The sequence below is a fragment of the Sebastes fasciatus genome, chromosome 18 (genome assembly GCF_043250625.1).
Source record: "Sebastes fasciatus isolate fSebFas1 chromosome 18, fSebFas1.pri, whole genome shotgun sequence".
NCBI classification, from domain to species: Eukaryota; Metazoa; Chordata; class Actinopteri; order Perciformes; family Sebastidae; genus Sebastes; species Sebastes fasciatus.
In genome coordinates, this window is record NC_133812.1 from 29,371,698 (window position 1) to 29,390,260 (window position 18,563).

The 18,563-nt window shown below is 45.4% G+C and overlaps 1 protein-coding gene across 10 annotated transcripts in view; it reads right to left on the reverse strand.

Moving 5' to 3' along the window:
• Window positions 1–4,130: 4,130 nt before the first annotated feature.
• Window positions 4,131–18,563, reverse strand: part of hivep2a (HIVEP zinc finger 2a) — a 116,035-nt gene continuing 101,602 nt past the window's right edge. For all 10 annotated transcript variants that reach the window (XM_074616661.1, XM_074616667.1, XM_074616669.1 and 7 more), the window contains 6 exons: window positions 15,711–15,886; window positions 14,979–15,080; window positions 10,452–11,313; window positions 9,839–9,938; window positions 8,735–8,854; window positions 4,131–8,041 (listed from right to left, as the gene is read on the reverse strand). In XM_074616661.1, coding sequence (XP_074472762.1) covers window positions 7,265–8,041; window positions 8,735–8,854; window positions 9,839–9,938; window positions 10,452–11,313; window positions 14,979–15,080; window positions 15,711–15,886 — 2,137 coding nt within the window. In that variant the 3' untranslated portion in view covers window positions 4,131–7,264. The remainder of the gene's footprint in view (window positions 8,042–8,734; window positions 8,855–9,838; window positions 9,939–10,451; window positions 11,314–14,978; window positions 15,081–15,710; window positions 15,887–18,563) is intronic.

Below are 18,563 nucleotides of genomic sequence, written 5' to 3' on the forward strand. Positions count from 1 at the left end.
CCAGGTGCTAGCCAGGTGTTAACCAGTTGTTAACCAGGTGTTAACCAGGTGTTAACCTGCTGTTAACCAGATGTCAGCCAGGTGTTAACCAGGTGTTAACCTGCTGTTAACCAGATGTAAACCAGGTGTTAGCCAGGTGTTAATCTCCTGTATATCCTAAACATGCTGACTGATTAACAAACTGACTGATTGAGGAACTTGTTTGTTCAAAATGTTCAGTAACATGTCTGCATAATTTAACAACGTTATGCATGCAAACAACATGCAGACACAGACACACCTACAAACACAGACACAGAGACACTGACACACACACACAGACACACACACACACACACATCCGAGTCTCGGGGGAGATTTCCATATGCTCGCAGTCGCAGCGCTGAACCATGAAAACTACGCTCACGCTCACACCTTACAAACCAGTGATGAAAGTGATTCCTCCAAACGCTAATCAGGACCAAAATAACTCGCTTGATCATCATCTATCAAAGGCCACAGGACTCGCCGACACGTGGACAGACTGACAGAATAAATGTAAGTTGACACCAACCCAGTTGTGTCAACAAAAAGGGAAAAAAAACACACACACACACACACACAGACACACACACACACACACACACACACACACACACACACAGCACCCAAAAGAGTAGACAGGTAGACATATGTGGGACATGGCTAATGACAGGGACTACATTAAAATTAGAAATAAGAGTTCGACAGGAGGAGGGTGAAGACAGAACAAAGGGATGAATTCAGCTGGAGTCATATGTGCTGAAGTTTATTAGCTGACCTCCTTCAAAGAGGATTTTCAAACAGATGTTTCATGATTACTGCTGCTGTTTCTACTGACACTTACACTGCTTTTACTGCTGCTGCTTCTACTGACACCGTTACTGCAGCTACTACCTTCATTTACTCTACTGCTGCTTCTACTGACATCACTGTACATAGGAGCTGTTGATTAGGGATAGATGGATGGATGGATGGATGGATGGATGATGGATGAATGGATGGATGCATGGATAGATTGATAGATGATGGATGGATAGATGGATGGATGGATGGATGGATGGATGGATAGATGGATGGATGATGGATGAATGGATGGATGCATGGATAGATTGATAGATGATGGATGGATAGATGGATAGATGGATGGATGGATGGATGGATGGGTGATGGATGAATGGATGGATGCATGGATAGATTGATAGATGGACGGATGGGTGATGGATGGATGAATGGATGGATGGATGGATGGATGGATGGATGGATGGATGGATGGATGATGGATGAATGGATGGATGCATGGATAGATTGATAGATGATGGATGGATAGATGGATAGATGGATAGATGGATGGATGGATGGGTGATGGATGAATGGATGGATGCATGGATAGATTGATAGATGGACGGATGGGTGATGGATGGATGAATGGATGGATGGATGGATGGATGGATGGATGGATGGATGGATGGATGGATGGATGGATGGATGGATGGATGGATCCCTCCAATATCGCCTGATACCGACACCAATATGTGTTTTTGTTTCTGTCTTTTGTTTTCTTTGACTGTATTCGTAACCTCCTACTACATACAGTACTACTGATGAACACAGTATATAGTACATACTGTGTTCCTCAGTAGTAAGCAGTATGTAACTGTAACAGGCTTTAGACCTTTAAACCAGCTCTTAAAGCACTGGACTAAAAAACTAACTCGTACCACTATTACTATTTTATCTAACAATACAACCTTTGGAGCTTTTCAACTCCATAAAGGCAGATAACCACAGGTTCCTGTTCATTTATAATGGACATTTGTTTTGTGATATTTAAACAAACTATCCGTCAACAAGGAAATAAAAGCCGCTGGTCTACAGACCGGTCTCTAGAGAGCTCTAGCAGCTCATAGCGGTCTGTGAGCGTGAAATTAGAGAACTTGCTGCTTTTGCAGTCAAAGTTTTGCTTTTTGCTTTTTGATGAGAAGAAAAGGGTGTTTGGAAATAGATTTTTAAAACTGTTAATTGAGCCTCCAAGTCTCTGAGGGGATGTTGGACGTGTTTGATTGACTGATTGACAGTCGGCAGGAGCACCAGACAGAATATGAAGAAATGTGAAAGACATGTGAAGCACTGATGAGCTTGATGTGTGGAAAACTGCTATTCTTGACTTTTTTAACCTATTTTCCTGCTCTGGGATGAATGATTCACTTCAGACTATAATCTCTGATGCTGTTGGTCTGAGGGAAGTGTAGCAGCCGTGTGATATGCATGGATTTACATTTTTAAAAAAGGATTTAAAAGCTGTCTAGCATCCCGATCGAAGTGACACTTATATGATCCCTCACCAGCTTCCCACCCACCAATACTGCCAGAACAGAGGCACCACTTCCGGACATTAAACTTGTATGATTTAATTTACAAATAACCCCAGAACCCCACGCTGGATGTGTTTCAGAGAGATGTTATCTGCTAACTGGGTCAGCTGCATGTTGCAACCAGGTAAATTTATCAGTATCTCAAACTATGACAAATATATCAGTTTTATTGTTTTTAACTAAAACAGCAGCTTTAAATAAAACACTCAGAGTGGACGTACCCCGACTCCACGGCTCTACGGCTCGACTGCTGCTGGAGAGGAGCTGCTGCTGGAGAGGAGCTGCTGCCGGAGCCCGATGAGTGGATGAGTCTCAGGTGTGAGAGGTTGATTGGCAGCAGGAGGGAAGTGGAGCGCCACGCCCACACAGACACTAACAGACACAAACAGACACAAACAGACACAAACAGACAGACAGAGAACCAACAATAAACAGGAGGTATGAAGGAGAGGCAAGCCGGACGATGACGATGTAGATATATATAAACATATCTCTGTGATGGGATCACATCAGGCACGACGCCAAATGAGTCCAGGGGCGTAAAGTGGAGTGGCCACTCCCCACTTCCTACCCTCACCGCACCGCACCGTTGCTCAGACCGCGCCCATCTTCGAACGAGATGAGTAATACAAGCGTCGCTGACGCGGCTGGTAATTAATGAATCTGATTGTGAATCTGCTATTTCTGACAATGCTACTATATGTCTCCTATTCCGGCTACTGGTACGACATCTGCTTCAGCTGCTGTTACTGCTACTACTACTGTTGCTGTCAATACCGATAGTGTACTGTAACTGCACTGCTATTGGTATTAAAAGCACTGTTAGATAGATGGACTTTATTGATCTTAATCTGGACTACATTGACATTGTAGCACTTGATTGAATTAAAATAATCTGGTCTTGTTAAGGGGACTGCCGGTTGTTCTAACAGCCCAAAAGATCACTGTGGAAATAGTGGATCCGCACCATTACCACGCCGGCGTATGCCTGTGGTACACCGAGTAGGCGGAGTCTGCATATCGTTTAAAAGGCGCGTCTGCCGGCCCATTCATCGGATGCCTCGATTCATTGGCGAAGGCGGCATGTACCCGTACCTCGACCACATGGCTGATACAAACACAACACGGTAAATCTTGATGTCGAGCAACAATGCAATGTTAAATAGATGAGTGAAGTCGGTTTATATTTAACATACAGCAGAGCATCAACAATTAACGACTATTAACAATTAACAATAAACCTTGATCGCTCAGACAGATCCACGCTTTGTTTAACGGGAAGCTTCCTCCCACCGGCTCATGTTTACCCTCCGTTTAAGAGGTATGCTCCTCCCTCGCCGGCCATCATCACTTCTCGTCGTATTGCACCCCGGCTGTATGAAAAGGAGCGCACCCACACATTCTCCATTCAACAAACAGAAGCACATGGCTAATTATTATGCAGAATGACATCATCGGATCTTCCCATCTTGTCTTGAATGTCTTCGTTGGTTGGTTGTTGGTTGGGTTTAGGTGTGAGGAGTGAGATTAGTTAGGTTTAGGGTCAGAATATCAGTGTAAGCCAACCGGAGATAGAGGATGGCGGCTCATAGGCAGGAAAAATAATATTGAAGAAGGTCCGATGAGATTATTTTGCGTAATAATGAGCCATGTGGTTCTGTTCAGGATAACGGGCTGACGTGGCACGAACAAAACCTACCATCATCACTAAAAGACAATAACAAGCAGACAAAGAAATGATTCTATTCATATTTATTTGAAAACAACAATCCATTTTTTCCACTTCTACTGCGATTCCTTGTTGCAACTGGGGTCATACATGATATATGTATTAATTCCACAGAACACCATCACAAAAGTTACCCTTTTATATGCACGTTTACCTTTTTTTTGTCCTTTTATTTTTTGTATTGTTGTCATTTCTATACAATGACTTTGTGCTTTGATATCTTTGAAAGAGAGAAAGAGATTTTTTTTTTTAAAAGACATCATTGTCGTCATGATAAGTGTACATAACAGAGGGAGGATCCAAATAGAAAAAAGTCGTAAGAAGAGGATATACTGGTCGAATACACACCGATACAGAGTACAGAGATACACACTCACGTTGCAGCCGGCCCGACTCCACCCAAAAACTGTCAAAAGAGTAGTCGCTGAAATCACCGCAACCTCCTGCTGCTCCCTTCGTCTCCTGATTTTAGGATTTTTAAAAACGCTTATTGTTGCCTTGCAACAAATACACTCCCTGCTGGTGAGCAGAGCTCTGGCTAAATATTGCTTAGCTACAAAGAGAAGGGATGTCCAGGAGACGAGGAGGGTCCAAAACAGCAGTGCAGAAAGCCTCAATGTCACAACTGGTAAATGATTATTATTCAGACAGTTTCTGGGTTCAGAGCGTAGAGCAGTTCTCCTCCTAAACATTTCCATTTCAATCAAAAGTTTGCTGCAAAAAGAACAACTGATCAGAGTGCTGGGACTTTCAGAAATATAAGGTGCATTAGTCAGAGAGTTTGGTGTGTTTGTAGACGTGTCCCCAGAATAAAACCATTAAATAAGGAGGGTTGATTGCCATGGCAACAATGTGCATCAATGCCAAAACAATGTACATGTGTGTGTGTGTGTGTGTGTGTGTGTGTGTGTGTGTTTGTGTGTGTGTGTTTAGGGGGGGTGGACTGAGTATTTACACGGACTGGAATGTTTTCCCCGTTCAGATATCCGACGAATAAAACCATTCAAGCAAAGTCGTTTTTCAGAAAGTGGAGCTACCACCATGTTGGGGAGGAGTGTGGAGGTCGTGGGGTGTATGGGGGGAGATCGTGGGGTGTATAGGGGGAGGTCGTGGGGTGTATGGGGGGAGGTTGTGGGGTGTATGGGGTGAGGTTGTGGGGTGTATGGGGGGAGGTTGTGGGGTGTATGGGGTGAGGTTGTGGGGTGTATGGGGGGAGGTTGTGGGGTGTATGGGGTGAGGTTGTGGGGTGTATAGGGTGAGGTTGTGGGGTGTATGGGGGGAGGTCGGGGGGTGTATAGGGGGAGGTCGTGGGGTGTATAGGGGGAGGTCGTGGGGTGTATGGGGGGAGGTCGTGGGGTGTATGGGGGGAGTTCGGGGGGTGTATGGGGGGAGGTTGTGGTGTGTATGGGGGGAGATCGTGGGGTGTATGGGGTGAGGTTGTGGGGTGTATGGGGTGAGGTCGTGGGGTGTATGGGGGGAGGTCGTGGGGTGTATGGGGGGAGGTCGTGGGGTGTATAGGGGGAGGTCGTGGGGTGTATGGGGGGAGGTCGGGGGGTGTATGGGGGGATGTCGGGGGGTGTATGGGGGGAGATCGTGGGGTGTATGGGGGGAGGTCGTGGGGTGTATAGGGGGAGGTCGTGGGGTGTATGGGGGGAGGTCGTGGGGTGTATGGGGGGAGGTCGTGGGGTGTATGGGGGGATGTCGGGGGGTGTATGGGGGGAGATCGTGGGGTGTATGGGGTGAGGTTGTGGGGTGTATGGGGGGAGGTCGGGGGGTGTATAGGGGGAGGTCGTGGGGTGTATGGGGGGAGGTCGGGGGGTGTATGGGGGGAGGTCGGGGGGTGTATGGGGGGAGGTTGTGGTGTGTATGGGGTGTGTATAAAAACCAACAGCTGAGCAGAATGCCACGGTGCAAGAAGGCATGTTCATTCACTTAATGCTGAGAGCGAGTCTGCATCGTAAAAATGAAAATAATAAAACCACGAAAGTAAAAAAAACAAGAGAAATCCCGAGCGGGGGGGAACGGCAAAGAGCAGCAGAGAAAAATGTACAAGCAAACTAGCGAAACCTTAATGTGAATGTCCTTCTAAATGTTAAGTGCAGATAGATAGATAGACAGATAGATTCTATATACTGTATGTATCATATGCTGGGTAAATATCTGGTAAATCTTACTTCTATGTGTATATACCTCCAAGCAGAGGGGGCTCACTCAGACAGATATATAAATAGGTCTAACATATAAAGCCATATTACAGTGTACATATCCTCGCCCTAATGTCAGCGATAGCAAAAAACCTCATGCTTTACATAGAAAAAGGCATCCACGACATTTAAGAAAAAATTTACAATTTATGAAACATGGTAACAATAATAAATAGTATTATAGAATTGCTGCTGTACACAAAAAAAGCCATTTTTAAAATTTCACTCATATAAAAATATGTTTTAGTGCAACCGTACGTAATAGTAATATCCATAACTTCACATCGCTTGTCGAGACTTTAAGGTGTCCAAAAGGAAACACGGGAGAGAGAGGGGAGGAGGAAGGAGGAAGGAGGAAGGAGGGAGGAGGAAGGAGGAAGGAGGAAGGAGGGAGGAGGGAGGAGGAAGGAGGAAGGAGGAAGGAGGGAGGAGGGAGGAGGGATTGCATTTATTACAAAGCTGATACGTGATAATATTGTATTTACATTTACCTTCCTGCTTTGTCTGCTTATAAGAATATAAGCACAAAACAAACACAAAAGATGAAAGAAAAGGCACACACGTAGCTCATTTAGTCTTTTCTCGACGTACCGCTTTAACCAGAGTCCTTTTGTGTTTTAGCAGATTTTGGTCGGGCTCGTGTTGGTGGAGTTACCGTACATGTGATCCTCTTTAAAGTCTTTAAATAGGTTTCTGAGAGCAGGCCCCGGTTAGGACAGGCATGCTGCACAAATCAGAACTGCAGACGTCCAGTCGTGTTTTAGTCTGTTTGACAAGTTGTTCTTTGTATTTGTGTGAGAGAGAGAGAGAGTGTATGTGTGTATAAACTGAAGTGTGTAAAGTGTGCAAAAGTCATTTTTTCTCTCTCTGTTGCACTTCATCCCTTCCTATCATCCAAAACAACAACAAAAGGAAATCCACGGCGGTCTCCTGCAGCCCTACGACGCCTCTCTGCTTCTCTTTGTGCTTTCCGCCTCCCTGTCTCTCTCCAGCTTCAGAGGTCTGGACGGCTGGAGGCTTTCAGATCCGGGGCTGGGAGGGTGAGGAGAGGAGGCGGGAGAGGGGGAGGAGGAGGAGGAGTAGTGAGGGGAGGAGGCGGGGATGGATGGGTGGGGGGGCCTGAGCTCCAGGCCCCTAAAGTGCTGAATCCCGGGACCTTGTGGAGGAGACGGCGAAGGGTGAGGAGACGGCGGCGACGTGGAGATGGATGGCGAGCGCTGCAGTTGGGAGTCGTAGGACAACGCAGAAGGAGAGGGAGAGGAGGAGGAGGAAGTTCTGCCTCCATCCTTCCCTCTATCCCCTATTACTCCTCCTCCTACTCCTCCTACTCCTCCTCTCTCGGCGAGCTCCTCCGAGTCGATGCAGAGCGAGGCGATGGCCTTGGTGCAGGTCTGGATGCTCTCCTCCTGCTCCGGCCTCACTCCTCCTCCTCCTCCTGCTTCCCTCTCCTGCGATGACGGGTGAGGTGACGTCGACTCCCTCAGCCTCTCGCCTCCTCCTCCTCCTCCTAGTCGAAGTCCCCTCTCGGTGAAGGAGGTGAAATGAGGGGAGGCGGCCTCGCTGGCGGTGGACTCCTCCGACGTGCTCTTCTGCATCAGCAGGCGGGATGCGATGTGCGGCGCCCCCTGCTGGCCCAGCGGGGAGCTGATGGACGTGGGGACGGAGTGGACCATCTGGATCCCTCCGATGGGGATCATCGGGAACGGAGAACGCACCTGAAATCAAAATCATAGTTTGAGTCACATCTGGTGATATTTCTCTTCTTTGTAAACATCTCCGTCCTCTAAACCACAGAGCTCCATCATCTTTATTATTAAAAACACAGCGTCCTGCTGCCACCGATACTCCCTAGAGCACACAACGTGGATTCATCCGCCGCTGAAAATAGTCCCCAACAAATGCTACAAACAATTTCCGATGTATTATAATATATTTATATATGTAATATGTACTATATAATCTTTGTATTTATTTTGTTGGCTATGATTTATTTAGCTTATTTTACAAAACATAAAATCTAAAATAATAAAAACCAAAAAATATATAAAAAATAAAATAAAAATCCAAAATATCATATGTACAAAATAAAGTGAATTATATATATATATATATTTATTTTAACAAATTACCTTAAAATAAAATGTACAAAATAAAATAATGAATGAATGAATTTTAAAATATATACTATATAAACATAACAAAATAAAAAATGGAAATAAAATGAATATAAATAAAACAAACAAAAAAATATGTAAAAGAAAAAAAAAACAATAAAATAATTTCATATGTACAAAATAAAATTATAGATTATAGAAAATTATATTAAATTAATTTGACAAAATATACAATTCAAACACAATGAAATATAAACAAATAAAATAAGATATAAAAGAAAACAAATGAAGTACCTGGAGTTGAGAGTGGAGAGGAAGGTGACTGAACAGGACCTGGTGAGGTGGGCTGGACTGGTTACCGCGGCTACCGCCCTGGTCCCGTTCCCCTAGCGACGATGAGCCCAAACAATGTTCCTGGAAATACAAGAGGAGATGAGCATGAAAACATGGACGTAATCATGAAGCAGTGAGTCGATCTGAAATGTGTTTCTTTTAATTTGATCAGAACAAACAAACTCTCTCCCTGGACAGCGTGAGCTACGATAAACACACATTTCAGGCTTCGCAATGGAAATCCAAATCATTCTAACTAAATAAATGTCTTGATGAAAAGTGCACAGATGGAAATGTGTGGTTGTTCTGGTCGGCAGGTGTCGGTAAGAGAAACACATAGATGAAGGGAAACGACTGGTTGCTGAATAACGGAGGTTAAAACATGAATGTGTCATTTAGAGGCCGGTCGGTTATCAGAGCCGAGCCGGTCTCTCTCTCTGCTTCACGCTTTGTTTAAGTGGAGCAGCAGCAGCAGAAGCCAGAGTTTGAAGTAGAGCTCTTAAGAAGAAAAACAGCCGCGTTATTAACCACACCAACGCCGGCCAAGATCCCATTACCAGCAGAACCCAGCAGCCCAATCTTCAATCATCCCTCTCTCGTCTATCTGACTCTCTATTCCCTCATCCTCTCTGAATGTTTCTGCTCCGTCTGCCAGACGCTTTTCTCCTCTGCTCCCTCTTTTATTCTCTTCTTTCTGTCCTGTTCCCACATCTCTGCTCCAGGTTTACCACACCGGACCGCACTGGACCGCACCGGACCGTCAGGAAGTTCACTCAATCACAGTTTAACACCTAAAAGTGGAGAGCTAACAAGACACTCAAGGTTCAGCGCAACTTTACAAATAAGCTGCCAGGCTTCATAAAAACAAGGGACAAATTGACAAAGAGGGAAAGATTGGAAAAGGTTAAATATGTTAAAATCCACATTACGTACCAACAACGTACCCGGCAGTACATGACCCCAAAAAGAGAAAGGTTGGCTGACACGTTAAAGAGTAAAATAAAGAGTAACAGAACTCAGACTCGATTATCGAGTCTCTAATTCTGGAGTTTTATGGACGCTTACCGTCTCCATCTCTGCGCTGGTTCTGCGGCGTCCCAGCTCCGTCTGACCCAGTAGCCCGGCCTGGTGACCCGTCCTGAGGCCCCGCGATCCACTCTGCTGGCTGGGAGTCACATAACAAGTAGAAATATCACATTAAATCTTCATCTAATCTTTAACTTAATAAAACAGCATAAAAGTATTCCTCTACAAGCAAAAGTCCTGCATTGCTGATCTTGTTTTTTTATGTCCCAGTGCAGCGTCCGGACCGCGTGTCCGTCTGAAACAAGACCGACTCCGGACCGCGTGTCCGTCTGAAACAAGACCGACTCCGGACCGCGTGTCCGTCTGAAACAGGACCGACTCCGGACCGCGTGTCCGTCTGAAACAGGACCGACTCCGGACCGCGTGTCCGTCTGAAACAGGACCGACTCCGGACCGCGTGTCCGTCTGAAACAGGACCGACTCCGGACCGCGTGTCCGTCTGAAACAGGACCGACTGCTTGGCCCCAAAGTCTGGACACTCTCCAGAGCATCATTCTTGTGAATTGAAGAATAAATATTTAAGTACTCCGACCAGGTGCCAGATTTTCAAAGTGAACAACAGACGTAATGAACCGTCAGTCCATGGACTCACCTTTGGTGGAGGAGGTGTTGGTGGAGCCCTCGGCGAGGAGAAACAGGCCGGATCATCGCCCTGTGGCGCCCTCGTGGTGAAAGGTCACGCTTGTAGTCTCTTCCTGCCGGAGACGTGGGCCGAGAGAGAGGGGAGAGCAGCGAGAGGTGTCCCCTCCTGGGGGACAGGTCTCTCCGGTAGCCTCCTCCCAGGTCTCTCTTGGGGGAGATGTGACGCAGAGGGGAGGTGTCCCGCCGGGGTGAGAGGTGTCCGGCGCGGGGCGAGAGGTCGCGGCGTGGGGAGAGGTATCGGCGGGCTGAAGGCGAGGAGGACGGGGAGTTCGGGGACGGGCAGCGGGAGTGGTCCAGCCCGGGCGAGGACAGTCGGGAGGACGAGGAGGAGAAGTCTGGGGACGGGACGGGGAGGTCATCGTCCATGGAGGACGAGGAGGAGGGAGGAGCCAGCAGCCCGCCGCCAAGCGCCCGCTGCAGGCCTCGCTGGTACTCCGTCTGGCCGTGGTCGTTGGGCGGCGCCTGCGGCGTGATCTGGATGCTCGGCACGGTGGTGAAGTAGCCAAACAGCGGCGGCTTGGTGGCGTTGCCCAGGAGGTCCGACGCTGAGTGATGAGACAGGTGAGGAGCCGGGTAGGAGGACGCCACCGCCGTGATGGACATGGACGGCAGGCTGTAAGGCTGCGGGCTGGTGGACCGAGAACGGGTCTTAGGGGTGGAGTCGCCATCGTAGTCGTCCTCTTCGTCGTCATCGTCGTCCACCTCGTCGCCGTCATCCTCTCCGCCGTCGGAGTCGTCGGCGTCTGAGAACTGGTGATCCGCCCTGGCGCCTCGGGACATCTTTTCAGACCTCTGGCCTTCCTCTCCGACATCTAGAAGAGGAGGAGGAGGAGGAGGAGGAAGAGAAAGTAGAGGAGGAGAAAATTGAGAGGAAGAAGAGGAAAATGAATCCAGATGCAGGAGCAGACAAAGAAGACGATGAGAAACGAGGATGTAGGAGACGAAAAAGATGAGGAAGAGGAGAAAAAGGGGGAGAAGAAGAGGAAAAAGTGAAAGTAGAGGAAGTGGGAGAGAAGGAGGAGGAAACAATGAAGCAGATGAGGAAGAAGAGGAGAGAGAAGATAAAGAAGAAGAAGAGGTAGAAGAGGAAAAAGAGAAAATATAGGAAGAAGAGGAAAAAAAAGAATAGGAAGAGGAAGAAAAAGAGGAAGAGAGGGGAAATAAGATAGTAGAGGAATCGAGAGAAGAAGAAGAAGAAGAAGAAGAAGAAGAAGACAGGAAAGCAAAGGGTGCAAAAGAAGAGGAGGAAAGGAGAAAGTAGAGGAAGTGGAAGAGGAAGAAGAGGAAGAAGAGGAAGAAGAGAAAGAGAAGTGGAGTTGGTGTTAATATGTGGTAGCAGAGAGAGAGATGTGATGTGAATGTAAACTTCGTTCCCAGCAGCTCCAACCAATAAAATATAAAACACAATAAAACAAAGTTATGTGAGACGTTGTGTTTCTGCTGCTGGATGGACAGCAGCCAGATGTTGGCAGAGGTTCGCTGTACAGTAGCTGCAGAGTTACTGTTGGCAGGTGACCAACCGTCGCCGAGGGTCGGGCCGTCTTATAAAAACGGAGCCTGATTGGCTGAGAACTGACGAAAAGGGGAATTCTGGGAATTAAAAAGTTTTGTTTGGAGTCAAAGTCGATGAAGATCCGAACTAATCCTGACCTGATGGTTCCATCCAGCCAGAATCATAGAAATATATAACAAATATTTATAATGTGCTTCTCCGGCCTAGAGAAGCTCAACATCGTATTTATCCGACCGCTCTGAGAGGAAATCAGCTCCACTAACACCCGACTACTTTTCCAGTTAGTCTCATATACAACCGCCTTTTTCCACAAACCACAGATGTTTATGTCTCACTGACTTTCTGAAGCTCTCTCTCTCCCAAAAACCAGATGCATGTGTGTGTGTCCCAATTAAATACTGAGCCAACACACACACACACACACACACTTTGGGTCAATTTAAGTAAAATTTAATTTGGTGGACTAAATGGTGGAAAATAACCTCCAGCTATCAGTCAGACATCGGTACGATATGACGGTAATAACGGTAATGGAGCCGTGAACCGCCTAACCCTTAACTCTAACCCCAACCCCAACCCCAACCCTAACCCTAACCCCAACCCCAACCCTAACCCTAACCTTAACTCTAACCCCAACCCCAACCCTAACCCTAACCTTAACTCTAACCCTAACCCCAACCCCAACCCCAACCCTAACCCTAACCCCAACCCCAACCCTAACCCCAACCCTAACTCTAACCCTAACCCTAACCCCAACCCTAACCCTAACCCTAACCTTAACTCTAACCCCAACCCCAACCCTAACCTTAACTCTAACCCCAACCCCAACCCTAACCCTAACTCTAACCCTAACCCCAACCCTAACTCTAACCCTAACCCTAACCCTAACCCTAACCCAACCCTAACCCTAACCTTAACTCTAACCCTAACCCCAACCCCAACCCCAACCCTAACCCTAACCCCAACCCCAACCCCAACCCTAACCCTAACCCCAACCCTAACTCTAACCCTAACCCCAACCCCAACCCCAACCCTAACCCTAACCCTAACCTTAACTCTAACCCTAACCCCAACCCTAACTCTAACCCTAACCCTAACCCTAACCCCAACCCTAACCCCAACCCTAACTCTAACCCTAACCCCAACCCTAACCCTAACCCTAACCCCAACCCCAACCCTAACCCTAACCCCAACCCTAACTCTAACCCTAACCCTAACCCTAACCCCAACCCTAACCCTAACCCCAACCCTAACCCTGTCTAGAGACTAAATGTACCAACACCAACTGGAAGGACGACAGAGAAGTTGTTGTTATTAACACAAATATTAAACTAATCCCACTAATTTCCAGCTTCATTATTATGAAGTCATCAGAAGATTAACGAGACTCATCTGTTCCGACCGCCCCGAGACACGGACGATGACAATTTATTATTAGTGAATATTTCATGTGAGATCACATCCATCCCCCTCAGCCCACAACATGTTCCCCGGTAATAATGATCAGATTACTTCTATCATATCAGCTGATTAATGAGACGGCAGGCTGAAGGCCGGTGAATCCGGTCGGAGGCGACACACTGCAAACATTAGTTTCTGTTTCTCAGTAAAATGCCGGAAAATAAAAATGTGGCTTTAAAATAGTTCGTGGGAATATTATAATAATCTAATAAGAGACTCATAGGAATGGTGGAAGGAAGTTTTTATTTTATTTTGAAGCGGCGTGTGTGTGTGGAGTGTGTGGTTGGTTGACATGAGTCCTGGCTGTCAGGATGAGCTCTGCTTTCCATTACACTAATTGTCCCTGAACGACCGCACCGAGCCAACGACACTGCAGGCGGCGCTCAACGGGACGGCACGATGTCATCGCACTTCCTCCAGTGTGTGCGTGTGTGTGTGTGTGTGCTCGTACATGTGTCTTTGTGAGGACCAGTGTGAGTTTTAGGACTTCAGAGTGAGGACATTTTTGGAAAATGAGGACAGGTGAGGTCTTTACTTCTTCAAAGGGCTGTTTGAGGGTTAGAGGGTTTAGTTATGTTGGTTAACCCTCCGAGACCTGAATAGAGCCGTTTTAGTCTTCTTTAAGGGGTCCAGGGGGTCTTTAGGGGAGATAGCAGGTCAACAGTAGATGTCACATAGAAGTGGTGTACATCATCTGAAAGCTGGAACCTGAAGATGAATTTGATGAAACCCCCTTATTGTCAATGTATCTAGGAAAGCCATCCATCCTCTGAATGCTCTAGGTCTCTAGTCTGATCCATCCATCCTCTGAATGCTCTAGGTCTCTAGTCTGATCCATCCATCCTGAATGCTCTAGGTCTCTAGTTTGATCCACCCATCCTCTGAATGCTCTAGGTCTCTAGTTTGATCCACCCATCCTCTGAATGCTCTAGGTCTCTAGTCTGATCCATCCATCCTCTGAATGCTCTAGGTCTCTAGTCTGATCCATCCATCCTCTGAATGCTCTAGGTCTCTAGTCTGATCCACCCATCCTCTGAATGCTCTAGGTCTCTAGTTTGATCCATCCATCCTCTGAATGCTCTAGGTCTCTAGTCTGATCCACCCATCCTCTGAATGCTCTAGGTCTCTAGTCTGATCCATCCATCCTCTGAATGCTCTAGGTCTCTAGTCTGATCCATCCATCCTCTGAATGCTCTAGGTCTCTAGTTTGTGTCTGTAAAGTTTCATGAGGCTGTGATTATCTTAAATGGGCTTAAATCTTAAACTTTAGCCCAACTTTCTAGCGTTATTTAACCTCCTTCACGTCAAGCTAGTCTGACCTGGTTGGTACCGATGGATTCATCAGGTTTTCTAGTTTCATACGATGCCAGTATCTTCACTCTAACTTTAAAACTGAACCTGCTGAAAGACAGTAAAGTCGGTCGGGATGGCGGCGGGCCTCGGAGGGTTAAAGTTAGGAGCTAGGGAATGTAGTATGTTTAATCTCTGGTGTGTGTTTCCTACCTCCTTCGTCCGCCTCGTTGTCCTCAACAGAAGACATGGAGACTCCCAACTCCAGACACTTTTTCATATGAGCCTTCGACTTCATGTGCTTCGTCAGGTTTCCTAGAACACACACACACACGCACACACGCCGTTTAATGACCCTTCCACTAAGTCTTACTGGAAACCAGAGCTAGTTTGGCTGCGAGAGCGACAAAGAAAGAGGGTGAAATGGAAATAGAAGCAGAGACCACAAAATTACAATTTACAAATTATATATAATTTATACATAATGTAATTTGATGACAAAATGACTCTCTCTCTCTCTCGGTTGAATGAAAAGTCAGACACACTCTGTGCACGGGGGGAGTATCAGGCAGATAATGGCTTTTTATTAAAGATCTGATGTCAGCGAGTCTCCAGCCTCTGATATGAAGGAGGTTCCCGTCTGACCACGGCTGCAGACAAACAGCCTCTCTGCATGTTTCACTCATTCATTTATTCAACCACTTAGTTCTGCGTTTTAGGATTTCATTCTGCAGTTAAAGCTCTAATGTTGAGCTTTCCGACTAAAAAGCTGCTTCAAAAAAGCTGCAAACACAATAAACACAATTTAAATAAAGTTTTACTGCAACACGATGATCAAAATGGTTCTTCCTCCCCTGATGAGGAGCACATTCATCAGATGATTATGAAACATTTGTAATTTCTCTACCATGAAAACAGTAAAAGTAAAGCAGCTTGAAGCCGTACCTTTCGTTTTGAAGGCGAAGTTGCAGAACTTGCAGACGTACGGCCGGACGTCGGTGTGCGTTCGGATGTGTTTCTTCAGCATGCTGGGTTTCTTACAGCGGATGCCGCACTCCTCGCAGATATATTTCCCCCGACCGCGACCACGGACGTAAACGTAGTCCTCGTTGGATTTGTACCTGGAAGAAAGAGCAAAAGAATGTATATTTATTTTCCTTAGATAGACAGATAATGATAATAATAAATGAAACCTGATGTATCATCAGACTTATGTTTGCTACCCAGTATTATAATACGTTTTTCAGATGTTCCTTTGTTTTCTCCTCATTCACTTCTGGATGAATGTACCTGAACAAGCCTCTATCCAAATGAAACAGTGTAGTTGACCTGGTCATAACCCACACACACATTTCATTTAACTGTAGCAGAGATTTCTGTTTTTCACGGGATGAGAAGCTAAAAATGGGAAACAATGCAGCATTCCACCTCTTGGTTTTTTTTGTGTTCACAGTTTTTAAGCTGCTCCTTTTTTCTAAAAACAGATAACCACAGTCCTCCCTGCAGTCCCACTTATCCTTTTACAAGACTTTAAAAAAAAACATCACTGTCAGACATGATTTTCTATCCCAAAAGAGGCTTCGAGTGAAACAGCGGACACTTGGCAGCAGGATCAGTGCGTGTCTGCGTGAGTCTGTCTGTCATGGAGAGAAATTACCACCAACCACCAGTCAGATGCTGGTAAAGTTAGTCTGTCGTTGCTCTGCTGCAGGAGCATCACACTCTGAGAAAACCTGTCTTTGTGGTGAAATAGTGAAAAAGCAGTTTCCTGTCCTGTCTGCAGCGGCTGGAGGACGACAGGTAACGGGTAGTTCAGGGCCTCGTGTTGAAGGAGGTCAAATATCAGGTACATCAAACGATCCATCTGCGTCGGGCGGCGAGGGGGAATTTGTCTTTCAACTGCACCGCGGAGTGGGAAATACCTCCGAACGCTCGTCTGAGTCGAGACGTTTACACAGCTGCGGCCAGTTATGAAAATGAATTATGATTATTTAGTTTTATTTTATTCACGGCACACGGTTAGATCATAAAGCAGATTGTCTTTCAAAACTACTGAAACTTTCAAGGGACACGAAGAAGTAATGGATTTCTTTTCTCTGCCAAAACTTACACTTTGTGGAGTTCTATCGACTGTGTCTTGTTTTTTTTGCTGTGTTTGTTTTTGTGCGTCAGTTTGATAATTTCTTGTGTGCACGTTGTTTATGTAAGTGCATGTTGTGAGCGTCTTTGCCTGTTTGTCCTGTTTGTATGCTTTCATCCACTTATTGCTTCTAAAGTGTCCTTTGGGGACAAAAGAGAATTACTTCACTGTCTGCTGCATTTAATAACTCCCTGCATGTCTGCGTGTGTGTGTGTGTGTGTGTGTGTGTGTGTGTGTGTGTGTGTGTGTGTGTGCACCGTCTGCTCCATTCAGTAACCTTGGTCTCGTTGGCTCTACTGTACGACTATAAAACGTTATGATACTGTAGGAATGTCTCAGACTACAGAGGTTTCCAGCCTCACACAGCCTTTATTTGACCACCTAATGTCGGACGAATCCCTCTGCTCTCTATGTGGAAAAATAAATAACATCCTAATTAATAATAAAAGGATCTTCTTGGTTTCATCGCTATCAAACGAGCAGATTCAGAAAACTTTTAAATAACGTTTCATTAATTATATCTGCTCACAAATTAAAAAAGTTCACTAATTATGTTACAAAAGGGGACGTGAACACTGTATCAATAAATGACAGCAGCGTCGTTCTGCCGTGCGTCGGCTCGTCCAGATGCTCCCCACGTAGTCTTTATGTTCATACGGCTTATGAGGCGCTGTGCAAAAAACGCTGGCGCTGCATCGTTATGAATCTCCCAGAGAACCTGATATGGAGACGGCAGAGTGCCGGTATGCATGAAAAAGTCACGGTACGCCGAGGAGTAAAATACGTACCGGTGAGTACCGGTGAGTACCGGCCCACTTCGAGCACTGACTGCAAACATATTTGTGATACGTCCAAAACAAATCCGCGATGCAGTTTCTTTGTATAGGAACGTAGTTTTTAGGAGACAGGGTTGTTCATTCGGTACCAAAAGTAAAGTAAAATTCTTTTATTAGTTTATAATAAGGCACTACATGGCCTTGCACCAGACTACCTTGCAGAAATGCTTTTGGTTTATGAACCAGGAAGACTCAGATCCTCCGGTTCTTCTCTTCTAGTTGTTCCGCAAAGCAGAACAGAAACATCTGCCTTCCATAACCTTCTAGAGGAGCTGGACATATTCATGTTTTTAAACGTAAACTAAAAACCCATCTATTTAGTCTGGCTTTTATGTAGTGTTTTATATTTTTACGTTTTTTTATTGTTTCTACTTATTTTATTTATCATCATCATTATAGTGTTTATTTTACTCTATTTTATTTAATCAACATTTTATTACTGATCATTATTATCTCTTTTATTCTATTTTATTTTATTAAAATGTTGTATTATTTTAATACATTCTGTTTATTTTGTGTAGTTTCATAATTTGTATTTATTTATTTTTATTGTTATTTTTATTTCCTTGTATTTTATTTATCTTTTATTATCTTAAATACACATCTCTTGTTGTTTTGGTGCATTAGTCTCTAAATCCAAATCCATTTTTAACACTATATTTCTGTCAATCGTCTGTCCAGTACCTTGAATTGCATTTGACTTGTTTGAAACGTGCTATATAAATAAAGGCCCGATAGAGAACACTTTATTTCTGTCTTTTTTAGGTTTGCCGTATGTTCAGGAAGCTGGATGCAAAACATTTTGGGTTTGCCAAAAAAAAT